The 23,168-nt window shown below is 38.4% G+C and overlaps 1 protein-coding gene across 1 annotated transcript; it reads right to left on the minus strand.

The window, feature by feature from the left end:
* Positions 1-802: 802 nt before the first annotated feature.
* LOC114653609 (leukocyte elastase inhibitor-like) lies at positions 803-18,709 on the minus strand. Its single transcript, XM_028804014.2, has 6 exons — positions 18,600-18,709; positions 13,144-13,328; positions 8,838-8,975; positions 6,449-6,566; positions 5,427-5,569; positions 803-1,030 (listed from the first exon to the last, which is right to left on the minus strand). Exons 2-6 carry the CDS (start codon positions 13,306-13,308, stop codon positions 818-820), a joined length of 777 nt encoding a protein of 258 aa, XP_028659847.2. The 5' UTR covers positions 13,309-13,328; positions 18,600-18,709; the 3' UTR covers positions 803-817.
* Positions 18,710-23,168: the final 4,459 nt, after the last annotated feature.

Genomic DNA, 23,168 nt, shown 5'->3' on the forward strand with positions numbered 1-23,168 from the left:
TTAGACAAAAATTTTTTTTTTTTTTTTTTTTTTTAAGTAATGTGATTTCACTTAAATTTCATTTTTATAGTAATCCTCTTTAATAAAATCCCTGTGTGCGTCCAGGTGTCCATGTGTGTGTGTCTTCTGGTGAAGTACGCATGTGCGGGGCACGATGCGATGCGCGATATTATTGTCAGAGAAAGTTAGAGGCGTTTTACGGAAATACAAACCAGTATTACTGTGAGAGGAAATTAAAGGTACACAATACAGTGAAGCATATTACAGCCACATACAAGCCAGTATTACTGTCAGAGGAGATTAAAGGCATATTACTGACGCGCACGCCTGTATTACCGCCAGAGAAAATTAAAGGTATATTACGGATGTACAAGCCAGCGGACGTACAAGACAGTGTTACTGTCACAGAAAATTAAAGACACACAATACACGGCGGCAGCCCACGAAGAACGGTCAGCTCAGCAAGTAAACATCAACAAAAGAAAGGCTGAAAGAAAGAAAAATACGACCAACAAAAAGAATGAGGTCAAATTCCCTTGCCATTTAATATAGACTGTTCCTACTAATGTTTATGCACTACTGTTCTAGTGCCCGTTATTGTAACGGGCTAAATGACTAGTAAATAATAAAAAAGGAGCACCAGAAGAATATTGCCTAGAGGTGATGAAAACTCAAATCCGGGCCTGGGTACATCAGATACCATTTGGTGTATTTTTTCTGTACAGATGCTCTATTGTAAATAAACTGTGCCAATTATTTCTAAATTTATATTATATTCATAGAGCACATTTATATTGTCTATATCAGCACTAAGGTTTTACTTGACGAATAAAGCATGAATTAGTGCATAATGTATTCTCACCTTTTCAAGTCCAGTGGATTCATTTTCAATATCCTTAGGAAGCAGAACAAACATGCTAAAATCTTCACCAGCATATGGCAGCTCAATAATTTGAGCATTTACATCAGGCAACAAAGCATAATTGAATTGTGCACTCTTGTACATCATCATCACATTCTTAGTGTCTTTCTGGGGTATAAAACACAAATAATATTGACAATGTTAGTAATGGTCTACCTACTGATCACAAAGTATAGAAAATAACAGTTAAAAGTAAAAAAAGAAGAGTTTTTTAAAGGCCTTGACAATATTTTCAGTAGTTCAGTAGTAGTGTGAAAAATTTAAATTTACTGTATTTATTGTAAGATCATCTTTTCAAAATAAAGAATTTAAATGTATGTTCTAAGTAAATAAGTTATTTTTTCATTATTGATAATGATAAATGCCACACAACAATATCATGTATATATACAGTAGAGTCTCGCTTAGCCTACCTTCGCTTATTCGACATTCTGTATTATCCGACGTCCCACCGCATAAAAAAAAACAAAAAAAAAAACAAACGCATCAATCGGCGACAAGAACTGCAAGTTGCAAGTGTGAGTATAGTCTATTTTTTGTTGCTCCTGACTCTACCACAGCTAATTACAGTGGAACATCGGTTTTGTGAGCATAATTCGTTCCGGAAACGTGCTTGCAGTCCAAAGCACTGGTATATCAAAGTGAATTTCCCCATAAGAAATAATGGAAACTTCGATGATTCGTTCCACAACCCAAAACTATTCATATAAAAATGGTTAATAAAAAATATAAAGTAAAAATACATAAAACAAATTAACCTGCACTTTACCTTTGAAAAGAATCATGGCTGGTGTGAGTGAGTTTCTAAACTCTTGTGGGATTCCACCCAACGGGACGATGCGTGGAAGAGCATCCCAAAGCAATTGCAGTCTCCCAGCGCTGTAGCAGTTCGCTGTAAAAGCGAATCCGAAAAGATCGCGGACATGCTATAAGCGCCTGCCGTCGATGGGTGATACAAGGAACGATGAACATTATAAATGCACAGGGCACAGTGTTATGGCCCTGCCTGACTGCTGTGTCTGTGTATAGGAGAGTGGCAGATCCCGCTACAATAAATAACCGCACTGTTGCTGTTTCAAGCTGAATAAAGCTGGTGTTGCTAAAGTACTGAGACTCAGCTTCGTGTTTTCGGGTGCAAGACGGGGACTCGCACATTACAACACAAAAACACACACACACACGCAGTCACAATGCTGTAGTAAACAGTATATGCTCGTACGGATGTTGAGTATATGAGCGACGGAGTTAAGGTTCTAGGGACTGCAATTAAATACATTGAGCAACAAGAAGAAGCTACAGGAATCGACATAATGATGCTGCATAGATGGCGAGACTTGGCAGCGAAGAAACGGCACTCGTCAGGAAAGCAGACTACGATCAAAAATTTCTTGAAATCATCACAGGACTGAACTTTTTAAGTACAGTACATACTGTATTTAACTTCAGACAATTCTGTAATTGTAAGTTCATTTTTTCAGTTATTTTTTTCTTTTGTGTAAAACATGATTATTAGGTTCGTAATGTGTAAAATTATAACATAGTTTGACGTTTAATAGGCTTTTTCTCAACACCTCCCATTAATCCGACATTTTCGCTTATCCGACGTTCTGCCGGCCCGTTTATGTCGGATAAGCGAGACTCTACTGTAATCTTCTTTTCTTTTTTTATTTTATTTATTAATATTTATTGTAATCATTTCATACAAATAGATCAATTTAAAACCAAACAAAATTGAAGACAAATCAAACCCCACCCCTAAGAAGGACAGCTTAGCTAAAGGAGAATTGCTTAGGGCTTTCTCTAACTGAGAATTTGATTTTTTCCAATTTCAAATAATATAAAACATCGGTTTCCCACTGACTTATCAGAGGAGAGTTAGGATTCTTCCGATTTAACAGAATAAGTCTGCGTGTCAAAAGTGTAGTGAATGCAATCACCGTTTGCTTGTCCTTTTCCACTTCAAGTCCGTCTGGAAGAACACCGAACACAGCTGTTAAAGGGTTAGGAGGGATTGTGACCCCAAGGCTGTCTGAAAGGCACTTAAAACTTTTGGTCCAAAATGATGTTAATTTGGTGCAGACCCAGAACATGTGACCCAGTGAGGCAGGAGCTTGGTTGCAGTGTTCGCAGGTTGAATCTTGACCTGGAAACATTTTGAACAGTTTTAAGCGAGACAGATGAGCTTGATACATAATTTTTAGTTGAATAATTCTATGCTTTGCGCATATGGAGCTCGAGTGAATTCTCTGCTTTGCTACCTTCCACTCCTTTTCTGATATATTGATTAAGAGATCTTCTTCCCAATGTCCTCTTGGATCTTTGAAAGGTTGGGACTCTAATAGGATTTTATATACAGTAATGTGGAAATGGTGTTTAATTCCTCGAAACTGAGCAGTATTTTTTCCAGCATTTTGGAGGGTGCGAGGTGGGGAAAATCGGGCAATTTCTGTTTAACAAAATTTCTAATTTGAAGATAGTGAAAGAAATGTGTAGCTGGGAGGTTGAATTTTGAACGTAATTGTTCAAAAGATGTAAATATGTTGTCTATATAAAGATCTCTGAGCATTTTAATCCCAAAACTTTTCCAGGTATTAAAAACTGGATATGTTTGCGAGGGTTGAAAGAGGTGGTTGAAAGAGGTGGTTCTCTTGCAGAGGTGCCACAGATAAAAGATTTTCCATCTTAAAATGCTTTCTAATTTGGTTCCATATTCTAATCTTCTTTTCTTCGTCTGCAGACCCACACCAAAACCTGTTTCATAATGACGTCACTTCCGCCTCCCAAGATCCCGCCTCTTGATGACACCACTTCCATTTCCGGTTCACTCAAGATCCCGCCTGTTCCTGTTCTCATCATATAAATCCACCACCATTATGTTCTGCCTCAGTTCCATTTGAACTTGTGTCAGAGGGGGACACTTACATTTTTTTTTGTGCACTGGGTGGCTCCATTAGGCACCCACTGTTGGGACTGGGGGGTGAGAAGTTAAAAGGCTATCTGTTCTTATTAATGGTATTTGCTGTCCTGCAAGGGAATCACTGCTTTGAAGTTTGGCCTTAGAAGAATGTCTGTATTTACCTGGCTTGGAAATATTGGTTTCTAATCAGCATATCTGTACTTATTAGTGGTATTTGCTGTCCTGCAATGGAATCACTGCTTTGAAGTTTGGCCTTAGAAGATGTCTGTATTTACCTGGCTTGGAAATATTGGTTTCTAATCAGCATATCTGTACTTATTAGTGGTATTTGCTGTCCTGCAAGGGAATCACTGCTTTGAAGTCTGGCCTTGGTAGAATGTCTGTATTTACCTGGCTTGGAAATATTGGTTCCTAATCAGCATATCTGTACTTATTAATGTTTGGTAACCATACATTGTGTTTGTGTTTTTATTAATTGTTAAACCCAGGCAATTTAGATGTGCCATGGATTAAACTGTTTGTCCAGGACTGACAGCAGAGGGGTGAAGTAAATATAAACTGCTGGCCAGCAGAAGGCAGGGGGAGAATCCACAGGAAACGCTGCCAAGACACTCGGACAGAGCACAGGGGCTCGCAGGCAGACAAGGGTACCTGGCTGGCACGACGTGAGGCACAAGGACGGCAACATTTACTTCCAGGGAGGAAGAGACAGCTCCACAAGGAGACGCCAGTTGTGGGTCCAGCGAAAGAGGGAAGTCGCATGACAGACAAGGAATGAGGCGTGCCTAGGTCCCAGCCACACAAGGAGCCCAGAGTGGAAGAAAAAGGAACAACGAAGAGACGCTGACAGGGAATCAACAATTTGATACAACTTCTGCCGGGGAACAGAGTGCATCCATGAACAATTAAGTGTTGGGGTAACACAGTGCCCAAACTGGACTCTGCACCACTAAAGGTTGTATCCTACAATTCTTGTTTTTACGGACTTTTAGAGTGTGGACTGTGTATTTTCCTTTTAAAAAAAGGAAATTAATTCCTGATATGTTTAGGTTCTGTTATGTTCGTTTATCTTTTTAATGTACCTTATATTGTCTTGTACAATAGAACTTACTGTGGCTTTTTTCTAAATTACTGTTGTGTCTTTCATTGTGTGTTTACTCACCGCCCAATTTAAAGAAACCTGTGTGCTATTACTGGTAAATTTCAGGAGTTCCCAGTCTCTTAATAAAACTGGGTGGCGTAGTCGGATATTTTAATGGTGTCTAAGTTAGATTACCTATAAGTGTGACCAGACACCTGTGACACTTGTGTCTGTAAAGAAGTTTTGCTTATTTTTCATTTTTCTTGAGGTATATGGGGTTCATATTCCACTTTATGCTTGTCACCGAGTCTCACTACTATTACAAAAAAGGGGACTCATACTAAAGTCACAAAAAAGTTCACATTGAAATTCAGAAGTCACAAACATAAATGACCGTTAAATAATTTGTTATTGTTGACAAGAGTTTTATGGTTTTATCTGAAATATCAAACCTCAATGTAATATCAGATGGTCATTAAATTCCATTATTACATTTTATGCTTTACCTTGTTAAGTCTGAATTGCTCTTCTTTTGTTTTATCCATTCTGAACTTTTTTTGCCAGTCTCCCTTGAAGTAGATTGCACTCACAAGAAGAAGCCGAGTCACTGGGTCTATAGCTCCTTCAGAGAGCAGGTTTACGATTTTTCCTGTATAAAATTAGCAACTCAATGATTTAAAAAGTGTACTAAACAGAACCTTTAAAATAGGACATGTTCAGATACTGTATTTATTTTAGTGCTACTTCAAACAAAAATCCACTCCTCTATCCAAACAAACAGCACAGTAATTACAATAATTTACAAGATTCTAAGCTTTTTTTAAACCACCAATTAAGTTCAGTTATTGTAAATAAAAAATTAAATTTATGTGAATTCAGTTACATTTTTCTCCACTAAGAGTGTACACATTGGTTTCAATTCTATCAAGGTTTAAAGGTAGGGGTGTGAAAGTCCTGAACATACTCTTGTATAAAGTCTACTCTGCATAAAACAAGTAATGCTGAACCCAAAGCTAAACCACCTCAGAAGGATACAGAAGCCTAGAAATAGACAGAGAACTAGTACTGCAGTAGCAGAAAATAGCTACTAGCCTCTTGTACATATATAGAAATTTAGGAATTGCCTGGTTAAACATCTGCGAAAGTGGACACATATTAGAATAACACATTGCTCCTTACATCATGACATCATGGCCGACATAACACACAGAATGTGTGTGTTAACACATAATTTTAGGAATTATATGAGTGTAGATCCTAACTTAGGATTTCATTATAAAAGGTGCTAGGGGTATTCAATTGCTGTAAAGTATTAAGTGTATAAATTTCATATTTGCATCATTGTTAAAAGACCAAAACAAGTATGGATTAATAGGAAATATTTGTTTTTTGTTGTTTTTAAATGTTTAAATGTTTTAAATTTCATTCTATAGTTGTCAATACAATAATCTACTTTCAAGCTCTTATATTACAAAATATATTTTATTCAATGTCTAAATATGAGAAGGAGGTGGTTGTTATACCTTACCTTCTGTCTGTTTCTCCACCCAAGAATTGATGTTTTGCCTGGCCGACTCTGAAGAAGTGATGAAATCTACACTTTCAAGTTCTGCATGGTACAGCTTCCTAGTTTCATCAAGGTAATCCTGCATGAAAGGGTTTGTATTTCCATGAGGTATACAATATATCCATGTTCCAACAAGTAAAATAAATTTGATTTAAGAAACAAAACTTAAACATCATTTTTTGTAATGGGTGACATACTACATTACTGATACCTGTATTATTATAAAATAAACAGCAAAATGTTTCATGCAGCTCTTCTTGGTATTTCTCTGCTCACTTAAAAGTCCTACTGCTGATAAAATTTAATTTATATTTAAAGATGTTGAAAAACAAATCCAAATAATTAGAAATTCAAAAGTAATAATAGCATATCTACAGTAATAGTGTAGATTTAACAACAAAAAAGAAACATATAAATAAACCAAAACATCAAATGGTGTTGTAGGCAAACACACAACCAGTCAAAGACAACATAAGATGAAGTGTACCTGGTAAGAAGAAGTTGGAGAGAGTACAGGCTATTCCATGGAGATCACTTATGACGTCAAGACTTTACTGAGTAATTCTTGCTTCAATTAGCCTCATATCACAAACAAGTCTCAGTAAGTTCCACAAACCCCAGGTATTTCTGGTTAATTCATGATGGCATAGGTATTCTATAGGTACGTGGGCATTAATGACATTTAAGCAGTCATGACAAATGACTGTGGAGAACATCTGTCATGACTCAAAAAGCACAGAGGAGACTAGTACATCCACAGATTTAACTCCATTGTTAGACATATTCTTTACGACAATATTAAGCCAAAAAAACAAAATGACTATGCAAATATTCACAATGTTTTACATTAAAGTTTTGCATTACCAGTTACAGTATCTAAAATATTACTTCCCTGCTTTGGGGAAATTAGTGTATATGAAGAATGGGATAAATCTCAAATGCACCCGATCTTCTACACAGTCATTCCAAGTACATCTTACTGCAGCCTATGGAACAGGGAGGGCCTAGACGTTAGTGACACGCAAATCCCAGTGTTCCTGATTTCCACAGATGATGCAGCTGCTGCATTTAGATTAGGTTCTCATTGCAGGCTGCTGTCAGGGTGTGGCTTGACCAGTAGGCTGCAATAAGCATACAGATATACACACATAGGTGCTTTACTTGCTTCATCCAGACACGTGAATGAAGCCACCATCTTGGAGCAAACAACTTCTCATTTTAAAGGAGCATAAGCTGTATCAATTTTACCTGTGTCTTTCTGAATACCTCAGAACTGCGCAGCCTGTAAATAAAAGAGAAGGAACCTGCAGACAAGGCGGAAAAGGGCCACTTTTCATAACTCTGTGTGTTTTATGTTTATTACTACTTTGCATTTTCTATTAACAGTATTCCTTGGAATAGCTGTCAGACTAAAAATAAAGGCAAAAACAGCAATATACTTATATATTTGGATTTGTGTAAATGTATTCATGCCAAAATATTTATTAAAGATTCATATTTATTAAAGATTCATTGTCTATTGTGTGGACATAAATAATAAGATTTTATTGTTAGGTCCTGATATAGCGGAGTTCTCTTTTTTAGAGTTATCATATATATTTACAGATTATCATTAAAAAGTGCAAAAGTATATTGTTTATATTGTATATTAATACTTACAAGACTGGAAGAGATTGTATTAAAATTACTCTGCTCAAAGTGTAGAGTCATATTAGTCATTTTTATATCATTTAATAATAGCTCTTACAATAGATTGTAATGACCCAGGGGTGTCAGAGATGGAGGAATGATTTTTGCTATTTGGACAATGTTGGTTATAATTAGCCCCGAATAGGGCCACTGTTTTTTTCAGTGGCTGGACCCACTACTGTTATTATCAGCTGCTCCTCCATGTTGCAAAAGTCTGCTGTGACTCGACATGATCTAAGCTCTTTAATCCGTATGCCTGTGCATACTTGCTGGCTCACTTGGGGTTGCAAGTAGCCAGTTTGTCACACTAATCCAAGGCCAGAGTCCACAACTGAGACTCACCAGTGGCCGCACACAGACCGATGGACTTAACAGCAGGGAGATGCATCTTAAGTGCTTTTTTAATTGCTCTGTCTGCAGACTATCAGCTTTTCTAAGAACCCAGGTGCTAACACGCTAGTTACATTTAAGTGTGTTTAAGAAATGCAAGGAATAAGTATAAAGTGCACTTGACTTTTTATTTAACCAGTAATAATCTATCATAACATCTGCCAGATAAAACTGCAAACATCCACATCATCTACTCAATTTTAAAAGGTATCTTCACACATAAAACCAACTCACAACACAGCTCCAGTTCATAATGTGTTTATGTACTTACCTTTCCAAAGAGTAATGTCTTCTCTCCAAATAAATGATTTGCTAGGTGTATTGTAGATGTTGAATCCTTGTTGTTAATACTGGAGAGCTGGTTGCTAAATTCAGAGTGAACAGAAGTTGTTTTGATGAAATGTAACACCTAAAAAACAAAAGAAAGACGGACTGTCTGTGGGTAATAAGATGAAAAAAAATAAAAAGATGTAGGCATGGAAATATGGTGTTATCGCTCCTGAATTTGCATAAAGTACATTTGATGACCACTCCTCTCTCCAAACAAGGAGACGTTTAGTGCTCTTCAAGTCAATGTTATTTCTTCACAAACATGTTATATATGCATTTGCCATGCAAAATTGTATTCTAATGTTAGGTATTTTGTATAAACTTTAAAAAATATGTAGCCAGTCCTGCTGTCTTATATTGGAGCAGTATGGGGCATGGGGGACTGGGAAAACAAAAGCCTAAAAAGCCTAAAAACTTACTGAATACGACCATTTTTCAAGCCAAGACAATTGTCAAGTATTGATCCGCTTCTTGTAATTACAACACATTGTAAAACAACTTACTGTACATATGTCAGTCAGTGCTCGTCTCTGTCCACATTAACTATAACTTTCAAACTTCCCTGGGGAGTGGTTTCCTCTTTAAAGACAAAATCAAAGTAAACTGTTCATGCCACGTGGTTGGTTTTGTTTTGATTTACTTTCGTATTTACGAAAGAGAACGGAAGAGAAATCATATCTATACCTCAAGAACAATAGTACCAGGAATATGAGATAAACTTATTATTTCCAGATCCCTTTTGTTGTCACAAATACGCTTTGGAAGCACGGAAACCAGTTTTCATTTATTGAAACTCAAAGAGAATGCATTCAGTAAGTTTTTATATTTTTATTTTCTGTTGGAGCCACATGACACAAAGGGTCCACTGCCAAACACCAGGGGCCTCATGTATAAACGGTGCGTACGCACAGAAATGTTGCGTAGAAACGTTTCCACGCTCAAATCGCGATGTATAAAACCTAAACTTGCCGTAAAGCCACGCACATTTCCACGGTAACTCATACCTTGGCGTACGGAATTTCTCCGCTCGGTTTTGCAGACTGGCGGCACCCAGCGTCAAAGCAGTGCTACTGTTCCTGTGTGGTCACCCTTTCTTTCTTAGCTCCACATTCCTGACGTGGCTTTATAAATACACTGAAACTAGCTGCATATTGTTTATTAGTGTAATGCATCTGATTGTAATTCACCTGCAGCAATATAATGGTCCAGGGAATAGCCATAGTATTCCAAATACCATAACTGCTTTAGCGTTGTAACTCTCACTGCATCTTCTTCTTCTTTCAGCTGCTCCCGTTAAGGGTTGCCACAGCAGATCATCTTTTTCCATATTACTCTCACTGCACCACTCGGAGTATTTATATCACTGTATCTGAGTGGGGTATCACAGCAGCAGCTGATCGGAAAGAGAATTATCAGTACACAGCATGATGCAGACGCTGCCTGAGCCACGGCAAAACGCTTTAGAGACTTCCCTGTACGGACTTCGTGGTTTAGAAAAAGTTTCATCCCAAGAACTATAAACGCACTCAATCAGTCCATCAAGTGCTCCTTGTAGAACTGTTTACTTATAAGTACAATCACCTCACTGTAAACTTGCACTACAGTTATAATATTGCACAACCTGCACCACTTTATGAAGCGCGTATTTACATAAGATAACGATATCATTTTTAAGATGAAATGCAGCAAAATATGTTGATTATATTATACAGATAAAACTTTAACTTCATTTAAATAATTTTTATTGTTAAGAATTAAACATGTGACGACACAGTGCCGCAGCGCTAGCTAGTTCAGGGATTGTTCCTGCATTGCGTTGTATTCTTGCTGGTGCTGACGCGACACTGGAAGGATAGACGGATATAATAATTAAACATGTACTACGAAGATATTCCAATGTTCCGTAAAAGTTTTGAAGAATCTGCGTTTTAAGCTTACAGATGGCTTCACGTCTATATAGCTGATTGTGTGGCGATTGGGTTTTTGGAGAAAGAAAAGTAAGGACAGGAATTGGAGGTTAGTACGTATGAAAAAGACAGTACTTCTGTAATAAATTATTTCATCGAAGGTCGCGCATGGCGCCACAAGCCTCTTGCGTGAGACATGAACAAGCACTGCACCACTGTGTTCCCATGTTTAATAACATGCTTTCATTCCTATCATCATGAAAAAGATATCACGTATACATCTCAGTATTTTAATTATTCAGTGAGCTGTAATATCACGAATGTAATGGATTATGTGTCCTGTCGGAGAAAGAGAAAGCCCGTTTAAGAAGCAGGTAGTGATTCACACATGTAGAGCACATAGAAGATCAAATACAGAACAAAGCATTTAATGTGCCACTTTAGTTACAATGGGATTTGAGAAACTAGTAAATTAAATGATTTTAAGATGAAGTTTATGATGTTCTACTTTAATGGCAAAATAAACTACGTGATTAAAGTGGAAATTTCGAGATTAAAGTTGACATTTCGTGCTTTTTTCCCACTGTGTGCCTATTTTTTTTTGTCTGTACCCTAATAAGCTGTCATATGACACCCAGACAGTGTGCTGCAACTTGCCTTTTCACGGTGACTTTGATATGCGATTTCTTTTTTATTTCGGGCACTGTGCAACTTTGTGAACATGAAAGCATGTTATTAAACATGGGAACACGGTGGTGCAGTGCTTGTTCATGTCTCACACAAGAGGCTTGCGGCGCCATGCATGACCTTCGATGAAATAATTTATTACAGAAGTACTGTCTCTTTCAAATGTACTAACCTCCAATTCCTGTCCTTACTTTTCTTTCTCCAAAAACCCATTCACCACACAATCAGCTATATAGACGTGAAGCCATCTGTAAGCTTAAAACGCCGATTCTTCAAAACTTTTAAGGAACATTGAAATATCTTCGTAGTACATGTTTAATTATTATATCCGTCTATCCTTCCAGTGTCGCGTCAGCACCAGCAAGAATACAACGCAATGCAGGAACAATCTTTGAACTAGCTAGCGCTGCGGCACCGTGTCCTCACATGTTTAATTATTAACAATAAAGATTATTTAAATGAAGTTTTATCTGTATAATATAATCAACATATTTTGCTGCATTTCATCTTAAAAATGATATCATCATCATATGTAAATACGTGCTTCATAAAGTGGTGCAGGTTGTGCAATATTATAACTGTACTGCAAGTTTACAGTGAGGTGATTGTACTTATAAGTACAAACAGTTCTACAAGGAGCACTTGATGGACTGAATGAGTGCGTTTATAGTTCTTGGGATGAAAGTTTTTCTAAACCACGAAGTCTGTACAGGGAAGTCTCTAAAGCATTTTGCCGTGGCTCAGACAGCGTCTGTTTCATGCTGTATACTGATAATTCTCTTTCCGATCAGCTGCTGCTGTGATTCCCCACTCAGATACAGTGATATAAATACTCCAAGTGGTGCAGTGAGAGTAATATGGAAAAAGATGATCTGCTGTGGCAACACCTAACGGGAGCAGCTGAAAGAAGAAGAAGATGCAGTGAGAGTTACAACGCTAAAGCAGTTATGGTGTTTGGAATACTATGGCTATTTCCTGGACCATTATATTGCTGCAGGTGAATTACAATCAGATGCATTACACTAATAAACAATATGCAGTTAGTTTCAGTGTATTTATAAAGCCGCGTCAGGAATGTGGAGCTAAAAAAGAAAGGGTGACCACACAGGAACAGTAGCACTGCTTTGACGCTGGGTGCCGCCAGTCTGCAAAACCGAGCGGAGAAATTGCGTACGCCAATGTATGAGTTACCGTGGAAATGTGCGTGGCTTTACGCCAAGTTTAGGTTTTATACATCGCGATTTGAGCGTGGAAACGTTCGTACGCAACATTTCTGTGCGTATGCACCGTTTATACATGAGGCCCCAGAAGAGTAAGCTTTATGTAGAATAAAAGGCCTATTTTGTTAATGCTTGTTCCATTACTTAATTATAGTCATTCTGAATATCAAACAGTAAACTCTTAAATTAAAAGGTAAACTCTTAAGTTAAAAACAAAAACATCATATACAATAAAAATGAAAAGAAAAAAATGCAAACAAAAAACCTAATACAAAAATATCAAAGTAAAAAAATACTGTACAATACACACAAAGAAGGCAGTTACAGATAAGAAGATAAACACAAATGAAAATTTAGAAGAAAAATTACAACACTTTAATGAATTATATATGCTTTTGTACCAACACTGAATACATCCTTCATGCATGCTCACCTGTTCCATCTGTGCAGCAGTATCACCTCGCGCTCCTAAATAAACCATAGCAAGAGCAGGGGAGATGCTGAATGGTGAAAAGAAGACATCACCCCTGTTAGCCTCACTTAAGTTCTTAAACAGGTCCAGGAAGAACTGAGAATTTGCTTCACTCAGGGACTCCATAACTTGGGGTTAGAACAAATCTGTCAAATAATTTAACACAAAGCAATGTGTCAATTGTTACTAAATTAATTCCACTGCACAACAAAGTTTTTGCTTCTTGGACATTGTTGGGTGTTTCTTATAGACTGTTGGGTGCTGATCACGAATATCACATCCAAATTTACCCATCACATATCGTTTCAGAGAAATCTTCAGTTTTGTCATGATTTTTTCTTATATTTGTATCCAAACATTTTCGCTGTTCTGTGGAAGTTGACATCCTGGGCAGGCATAGGCAGGTCTGAACGAGCTTGACGTTGTCTCAACATGTAATAAATGTGGCTTGCATACACCAATCCTGCTCATTTGGTTAATATAGATAGTCAGTGTGTATGTATAGTATCAGTATAGTAAAGTATAGTATCTGTAGCAATATAACAGTAAGTAAGCTTGATGCTATAAATGTTTTGGTGTCAGGCGATATGTCTCGTCAATGTCGTAACAGCCGCGATATATTCTGCTATATCTGTGGCGAATATACACTTGCGCCTCAGGGATGTTGGATGACTGCTCTTGTGAAGAAAGCTTATCATCTGTATTTTGGCTGCAAAAATGGTGATCAAGACAAGGAATGGGCACCTCACATTAGCTGTGCGACATGTGCTATCAGTCCGAGAGCCTGGCTCAGAGGCACTCGAAAGACAATGCCATTTGCTGTTCTGATGATATGGCGAGAACAGAAAGACCATGTGACGGACTGTTACTTCTGTTTGACTAATGTGTCTGGTTTCTCTGCCAAAAGCAAGAAGTCAATTGAACATCCTAATCTGCCTTCAGCAATGAGACCCATGCCACATGACGACAGTCTTCCAATTCTGAAACCACCAGAGGATTGGACCTTAGACGAACCAGATGAAGAAACTGCAATGCAGGGTACTTACAGTGACATTGACCCGGATTTTGAACCGTGCTCATCAGGTGAACCACATCTGATAACACAGTCAGAATTGAACGATTTGGTCAGAGATTTGGGTCTGTCCAAAGCAAAAGCTGAGCTGCTGGGTTCAAGACTGCAGGAATGGTGTTTGCTGTCACCAGGTATGAAAATGTTTGTGTTTTGAGGCCGACATCATGATATAACCAAATTTTTTGCACAAGTCGACAGTCTCAGTTTCTGTTGTGACATTGAAGGATTGTTCTCGGCCTTGGGTTGTGATCACAAACCGGAAGAGTGGCGTCTCTTCATTGGTTCGTCAATGTTAAGCCTGAAAGCTGTTCTGCTATACAAAGGCAACGTTTATCCTTCAGTACCTGTTGGCTATGCAGAACACAATATCTGTGGAGATCTTAAAGTCGTTGCTCTGTTACTAGGACTGCAGCTCGGCTATACAAAGTACTGTTATTTCATCTGTGAATGGGACAGCCATGCCTAAGAGTCACACTATTCTCGACAGAACTGGCCACTCCGTAAAAAGTTAGTTCCAGGACAGAAAAATGTGGCACATGAATCGCTTGTCGACCCGGCAAAGATATTTTTGAAACCTCTTCACATAAAACTGGGACTCATGAAGAATTTCGTGAAAGCACTGAACAAGGAAGGCAAAGGTTTTCGTTATTTAAGACAGATGTTCCCAAGAATAACTGACGCCAAGATCAAAGAGGGCATTTTTGTTGGCCCCCAGATCAGACATGTTATGAGTGACAAGCAGTTTGAAGATCTGTTCGTTGGGCAGGATAAGGTTGCCTGGAAAGCCTTCAAATATGTTGTTGACAATTTTCTGGGCAATTACAGAGCCCCAAACTACATTCAGCTGGTAGACAAACTTCTCAAAGCATACAAGACAATGAAGTGCACCATGTCACTCAAGATTAATTTCCTCCACTCATACTTGGACTTATCCCCGCAAATCTCGGTGCTGTTAGTGACGAACACGGTGAAAGGTTTCAGCAGGACATTGCTACGATGGAGAAACGATACCAGGGCAATGCTTGCTGACTACTGTTGGACACTGCAATGTAATGCACCAGACACCATTAATCAAAGGCATCGGAACCCTGTGGGATTCCCCAAGAATGGTCTGCAAGGGATCGAGAAAGAGAGTTAGTGCACCCCGCCGCCCTCTGGTCGGATGTGGAATTGCCATTATTCAGGCCCTTTAGTTGACTCCTACTCACACGTGTGTGACACACTATAACTGTGAGAATGACAGCAACACTACTGACATATGATATTAAGTATACTGAAACCACATTCTTAGTCAGATATCAGTCAACTTTGCTTTTTATGCTGTGTTTGGGAATTTACCAAACAACATTAGCACTGAGACAATATAAGGCTAAAACTCCCTCTCTTTTGGGGCTATGAAGCAACTTACCATTCTGCCTGGATAATCTGTAATAAAACTCTAAAGTCTATGGCTCTGTCCAGTCCCTTAGAGCAATCAAGTAATATATTTGAAGCTGCAATAATGACAATTTTTAAAAGTACCTGCATGAGTTAATAGGCAAACTTAGGTATTAGTTAATCAAACAAGTCAGATGGATGGGGGAATCTCTAATTGAGACCCTGTTGACATCCCAACCAGTTTCCAGTCCATAATTTACCACAGATGACAAGACTGTAGCAGAAGAATTGTTGCTCTTAGTGCCATATTTAAAGGCCTTCTTCGTAGTACTAGTAGTAGCATTGTCACATGTACAAAAAAAAAAAAAGTCAAATTTTAAATTTGCATGTCGTGTTTTTGAAATTAACTTTGCTTTGTGCGATATTTACTTTTTTGGCCCAAATAAGGGCCACCTAGGGACCAAAAAGAAGATGTGAGCAGTTTGGGCTGAAAATGACTTTCATTGTGATTAGTAAACCTCATGCTGTACAAATAAAGTATTCAGAGCAATATCAAGTAAATATGGATAATCTGGAATCTTCCATAGTGTAAGACGATGCTGAGATAAAGCATAACAGCTTTAATAATTATTGGGAATAATAACGAGCACTGTAAAGTTCACTGTACATATCTTAGATGTAATAAAATACAATAATATGCATCACTTAGGTTCAAAGTAATCCAAGAAAAATTAACTCATAATTCACTTTTTTGTTTGTAACTGACAAGCACCCAATTACAGAAATAGTGCTTTAGAAAAAGATGAAATACTCATTTTGCTTTGTGGCTCCCAGGAACAAACCTCCTGTGTCTGTTTGTGTGAATTGTCTGTGTTTACAATACATTTACACTTTAGGGCCCTCATGACATATTATACTTTAAGTTTCAACTTAACTTCCACTTTTACTGGGATTGTAATAATGTGATAATGCTGCCATGAAAGCTTGACACAGAGCCTGTTTCTCTGCTGCCTTAACTTTGCCCCACTTTTTCCATATGCACATCTTTGGCATCTTTGGTTCGTTTCCCGGGTCATCCCTGCGTGGATTTTGCATGTTCTCCCTGTGCCTGAATGGGTTTCCTCCGGGTACTCTGGTTTTCTCCCACAGTCCAAAGATATGCAGTTAGGTGCATTGGCAATTCTAAAATTGTCAAAAGTGTGTGTGCGCGCCCTGCCCAGGTTTGTTTCCTGCCTTTGCACCCTGTGTTGACTGGGATTGGCTCCAGCAGACCTCCGTGACCCTATAGTTAGGATATAGCGGGATGGATAATGGATGGATGGACATCTTTGTAATTTCATAGAGTGACAATTTTGTTTGTACATTTCCAGTATGAACATTCTTTTAAAATGTGCGAGGTCTACTTCTTGTCATCCCAGAATATTCTCTCATATTGTTTATTTATATTTGCTGTTTTAAATTGTATCGTACTGACAGTAATTATATGGAGTACTGTATATGTGTTTATTCAGAAAAGCACTTTCTTCAGAAATGTAAAACGAGATTGAAAGAAATTAACTTATTTTATACAATATTTTTAACACTTGGCTATCAATGCACATTGTCACATTAAACAACTCGAGTGTTCTCTTCAAGAGACTCCAAAATCGTACTTAAAAAGCTGTTCACGTTTTAAATTTAATATTCTTAAATCCGTTAATTCCAATGAATTATGCGACTTCAGGTGTGAAGAAATGTAAACGAAGTGTGTTCCACATCGACGAAGCTCTATTCTAATTTAAACTTACCATTTAAGGTGTGAATGCATACAAAATTGTCTTATATCCTCTGAATTATTACAGATACTTAAACTCCCAATGAAATGTATTTACAATGTACAAAAGCTGCTTTTGCCATTGCCTGTTTCTGTGTTCTCTGACGTGAAATTTCTACTTGAACGTGTGGGAGGCACCGAACTCGCGACGTATTAAAAAGAGGGCGGGGTTACACTTATAACATTTAAGCACGCCCCATTCTAATCGCAGCAACTTGCATCTGCAGGCGTCGTAGGTATTGCAGACTGTTGTTGCCCTCTGCTGGCAACGATGTTTATTTTTTACAGCCGTGGTAAGTGAGGAAATTTGACTTTGAAATCGAAATTTCATATTCCCTGAAACGCATCAATAAGTTATAGATAACAAATTCACTGAAAGTTGTTTTTCTGTTACAAATTGCACCTCAGCGACCTATGTGAAAAAGACTCGATTAAATAAGAACTTTTGTGCTCCACTTTGATATCATCTAAACCAGCGGTTTCTGATTCAATCAACTTCTGTTTTTAATTCTGCTCCAAGCCCGAGTATGCAAGCTGGTGTTCCTGTGTTGTTTGGTCAATAATAATAATGAAGAATTTACAAAGCTAAGATTGGTAAATTGCATATGTGTGTGTTATATAAGATTAATTTAGACTCTGCATGTGTGTTTTAACTTCATCATCAAAATTATTTTCATTCTGCTTGACCAAGTATTCTGGTTATTTAATTCATTATTCACTAATGAGCACATCAGTGAGTCTGATGATGATGGCAGCTGGATTTATTGTTTGCCTGTCTGCTCTACTCGTTATTTGTCATTACTAGGATAAAATTTGGGATCAAACAGTGTAGAGAAAATTGCATTTCTAGGAAAGCAACAAAAAAGAGTTAAGAGTGTAAAACTATAGCAAAAACAAATTAAAAAATGTCTTATAAATCTAAAAGTCATACTGATGTGCTTTTCTGAATACAGAAAGGGCAGCAAATTAAACGAGATCGACTAGAGACTAGAGAGTTTGAGATCCACTGTTCTAAAGTAATTTTGTGAAGTTGATTCGATTCAGCCTATTTATTATACACGATTTGCTTAATATTATTTGTATTATAACGTCTGTTAAAATTAAATATAAGTAAGAAACAATAAAACATACATGATATATAGTTTTAAAAGGTACCAATGTACGGAAGTCTTCACAACTGCCCAGCCTCTTTGCTTCGACTACTCTGCGCTGTGTTCTCCCCTGTTGTCGCTCTGGCTGTTGATGTCCGGAGCAATTTAAGAACAATGACCACGCCCTCAGCATGATACAATGCAAGTAGTTTCTTCCCAAGGTAATGCTAAATTACGGAAAAGCGAGAAACCTTTCTGAGATACAGTATTTCATTTAGATGCATTACGTCTTTTGGACGATTCTAAAACGTGATTGCAGCCTTTTAATTACAGAACCTCCATAATGGTGCAGCAAAGAAATACAAACTCAACGCGGAGCTGCGATTGCTGCACATCTGTCTAGCACAGGGGTGGGCAGATTCAGTCCTGGAGGGCCGCAGTGGCTGCAGGTTTTTTCTCCAACCCAATTGCTTAATAAGAATTATTATTGCTCAAGTAACACTTCAGCTTCACTTTAGTCGTCTTGCTCGTTAAGATTTTGAACCCTTATTGCTTATTTTAGTCTTAAACAGCTGTATTCATGGTTTTTAATTGCTCCTAATTAGCAATAACATGCAAATGACAAAAGAGACCAGCATTTCTCCATTTAGCTTGTTTTCATTTACACCTGTGTGTATTTATCACACACTATTTGGTTTAATTCAATACTTGGAAGGAAAGTGAAGAGAAAAATGTGAAGCACTGAGAATTACTCATCTGTTTTAGACTTCAAATCATTTGGATGATATCCTTAGAGGGCGGCACGGTGGCGCAGTGGGTAGCGCTGCTGCCTCGCAGTTGGGAGATCTGGGGACCTGGGTTCGCTTCCCGGGTCCTCCCTGCGTGGAGTTTGCATGTTCTCCCCGTGTCTGCGTGGGTTTCCTCCGGGCGCTCCGGTTTCCTCCCACAGTCCAAAGACATGCAGGTTAGGTGGATTGGCGATTCTAAATTGGCCCTAGTGTGTGCTTGGTGTGTGAGTGTGTTTGTGTGTGTCCTGCGGTGGATTGGCACCCTGCCCAGGATTGGTTCCCTGCCTTGTGCCCTGTGTTGGCTGGGACTGGCTCCAGCAGACCCCCGTGACCCTGTGTTCGGATTCAGCGGGTTGGAAAATGGATGGATGGATGGATATCCTTAGAAAGGAAAATAATCTAGGATATGAGAATGACCTGACATGGCAGAGTTAAAGCACTAGCAAGCCATGCAATTAAATAATTGACAAGGATTGTTTTTTAATTAAGCAACTGGGTTGGAACAAAAACCTGCAACCACTGCGGCCCTCCAGGACTGAATCTGCCCACCCATGGTCTAGCAGGTAGGGAGGGCGATGTGAAAAGGTCTTCAACGTTCAAATTAGGCATAATGGGGATTGTTTTAAGCATAAGCAGTAAAGTGTCAACAGTTAAACACTAATGCAACTGTTGTTTCCATTAAGAAGAATCAGAATGCCCTGGTAATTTACAGTTCGAATTTGAAACTTCGAAAACCTGCAAACAGTTGCTGTTTCTATTACCCACGTTCAGGTGGAGCCTGCAAGAATCCTAATGTGGGAGGAGCACTTGTAAATGGTGTTCTTAGGAACTCATCAGGGATGTTTTGCTACTTCTTCCCACGGCAATTTTAATTTATGCTTAATAGTTTAGGTGTGGGTTAATATCTCTTGCTTTTGGAAAAGTAGCCTGAAAATATTTTTAACACAGTATACGAGCAAGTTGATCAGAATATCTAAACATCATATTACCAAGAGTACATTACATTTTACCACACCAGCATATAAACGACTTCATAAGGCCACTGGGGCCGCTGACTTCTATGTGCGTCAGGTAACGCCTAGAGTTATGTACAGTGCTATGAATGATTTAACCTAATGTTTCAAATCCAGGTCAGAGTCACTCAGCGTCTACTGCTTGTCCTGGTAATACAGGGCACACTCATGCATGTAACCACATTCATTAAGCCAATTTAGAAACACCAGTTATTTAAACTTAAATTGTAAGTTCTTCACATTAAAGTAATTTCTTCTCAATACTGTGGGAATGCTCAGAGATCAGGTTTACGACCTGAAAGGTCCAGGACTCTTTCTGCAAAGTCTCAAATTATCATCCTTTTGTGATATATAAAAGGAGTTTTAAAGTCACTTCTTGCTAAAAAAAAAACTATTTTGAAAAATGTGACATTGTGGTGCAGTGGTCAGCACTACTGCCTTACAGTTCCAGAAGATTGGAATTTAATGCTAACCAGGGTTATTGTCTTTGTCAAGTATGGAAGCTCTCCTAATGTTTTTGCAGGCTGCTCTCTGGGTATTCCATATTCTTCCCAAATCTCAAAGACATGGTTCAAGTCAATTGGTGACTCTAAATTGGTCTGTCGTGAGTGAGTGTTGGTGTATGTGAACATTTGTCATGTAAATGCACTGGGCATCCTGTCTTCTGTTGGTTATCACTTTATTTCCAATATTGCCAGGATGGAGTCTGCTTTCTGCAAACTTGTATTGCAATGGGTGAGTTCCAGAAACTAAAAAAATAATGAATACATTCTAGTTTATTAATCTTATAATCCTTCTCTTCATTAGTATGTACTGTATGAATCTTTAAAGTTGTAAGTGTATGTAAATAATGCACAATTATGTGTATTTGATTTTGGGAAGCTGGTCTCTATCATTTTTATTACTTTTTGTTGAATAAGGGGAATGTGCAGAGCTGTAATAACTGCAGGGGGATAACATTGATGAGCCACAGCATGAAGCTATGGAAAAGAGTAGTTGAAGCTAGGTTAAGAAGGGAAGTGATGATTAGTGAGGAGCAGTATGGTTTCATGCCATGAAAGAGCACTAGAGATGCAACGTTTCCTCTAGGTGTGGATGGAGAAGTACAGAGGACAGAAGGAGTTGCATTGCGTCTTTGTGGACTTGAAGAAAGTATATGACAGGGTGCCTCGAGAGGAGCTGTGGTTTTGTAAGAGGAAGTTGGGAGTGGCAGAGAAGTATGTAAAAGTTGTACAGGATATGTTACGAGGGAAGTATGACAGTGGTGAGAACTGCAGTAAGAGTGATGGATACATTCAACCTGGAGGTTGAATCGGCTCTGAGCTCGTTCTTATTTGCAATGGTGATAGACAGGTTGACAGATGAGATTAGACAGGATTCCCCATGAACTATGATGTTTGCTGATGACATTGTGATCTGTAGCGAGAGTAGGGAGCAGGTCGAGGAGACCCTGGAGAGTTGGAGATTTGCTCTAGAGAGGAGAGGAATAGGAACAAGATAGAAGATGTGTAAATGAGAGGGAGGTCAGAGGAATGGTGAGGATGCATGGAGCAGAGTTGGTGAAGGTGGATGAGTTTAAATACTTGGGATCAACAATTCAGAGTAACAGGGATTGTGGAAGAGGTGAACAAGAGAGTGCAGGCAGGGTGGAATGGGTGGAGAAGAGTGTCAGGAGTGATTTGTGATAGACGGGTATAGGCAAGAGTGAAAGGAAAGGTCTACAGGACGGTAGTGAGACCAGCTATGTTATATGGGTTGGAGACGGTGGCACTGACCAGAAAGCAGGAGACAGAGTTGGAGGTGGCAGAGTTAAAGATGTTAAGATTTGCACTGGGTGTGACGAGGATGGACAAGATTAGAAACAAGTACATTAGAGCGTTGGCTCAGGTTGGAAGGTTGGGAGACAAAGTCAGAGAGTTGAGATTGCGTTGGTTTGGACATGTGCAGAGGAGAGATGCTGGGTATATTGGGAAAAGGATTTAACGAAAGAGCTGCCAGGAAAGAGGAAAAGAGGAAGGCCTAAGAGAAGGTTTATGGATGTGGTGAGCGAGGACATGCAGGTGATGGGCATAACAGAACAAGATGCAGAAGACAGGACGATATGGAAGAAGATGATCTACTGTGGCAACCCCTAGGAGCAACCGGAAGATGAAGAAGAAGGTCCACTACATAAGTTTTTTTTTTTTAATCTTGAAGAGGGAAAAACACATTACACCTATCTACCACTACAATACACTTGCAAAGTTATTTTTAATTGCACATTTTTAAGGTTGGACATCTTGTTTAAACATCTTAATGCTGCACAACTCTCTAACTACCACTTGGCTCTTGGACCTTTTCTTCCATAACAAGAAAACCACAGGCAACTATAAAGTGTGTATCGAGAGAATTATACCTGAACACTCCCAAGAATACAAAGTATTGTTCAGCTGATAATAAAGTGCCTCCTTTCCATGTGTTAAAATTAGTTTGTGGTTAGACTAGCACTGAAGGCTATTTTAAGGGATATTTTCTCTAATACTGTATTAGATTTTTTTTCTTTTTCTAATTGTTAGTCTTTATTTCTGGAGAAAATAGACTGGCAGCTGTAGATGCAGCTAAAATAATACCCTTTTCACAGGGTGTAAGTATTTTGCAAATTGTATGGAACATACAATAAAGATAAGTATATAATAAAAAAGTATGTGGTTTAGCAGTCCTACAGTGTAGTTTTTGATATTAAGACCACATGTTGATGCAGATCTGTTACCCATGGCACACGAAGCAGGCAGTCATTTCCATCTGTGCCAACAGGTGCATATGAACACTTTCTCCATGTCTGAGTTCTAGTCA

Source organism: Erpetoichthys calabaricus, chromosome 6 (genome assembly GCF_900747795.2).
Source record: "Erpetoichthys calabaricus chromosome 6, fErpCal1.3, whole genome shotgun sequence".
Classification (NCBI taxonomy): Eukaryota; Metazoa; Chordata; class Cladistia; order Polypteriformes; family Polypteridae; genus Erpetoichthys; species Erpetoichthys calabaricus.

What these genes read in the sequence shown, in the direction of transcription:
- LOC114653609 (XM_028804014.2), bottom strand. Translation starts at nt 13,308, where the DNA reads ATGGAGTCCCTGAGTGAAGCAAATTCTCAGTTCTTCCTGGACCTGTTT. An exon ending in CTGCTGCACAGATGGAACAG is followed by an intron (nt 8,976 to 13,143) that starts GTGAGCATGCAT and finishes TTTGTTTTTTAG; the next exon opens with GTGTTACATTTCATCAAAAC. An exon ending in GGTGGAGAAACAGACAGAAG is followed by an intron (nt 5,570 to 6,448) that starts GTAAGGTATAAC and finishes AATTTTATACAG; the next exon opens with GAAAAATCGTAAACCTGCTC.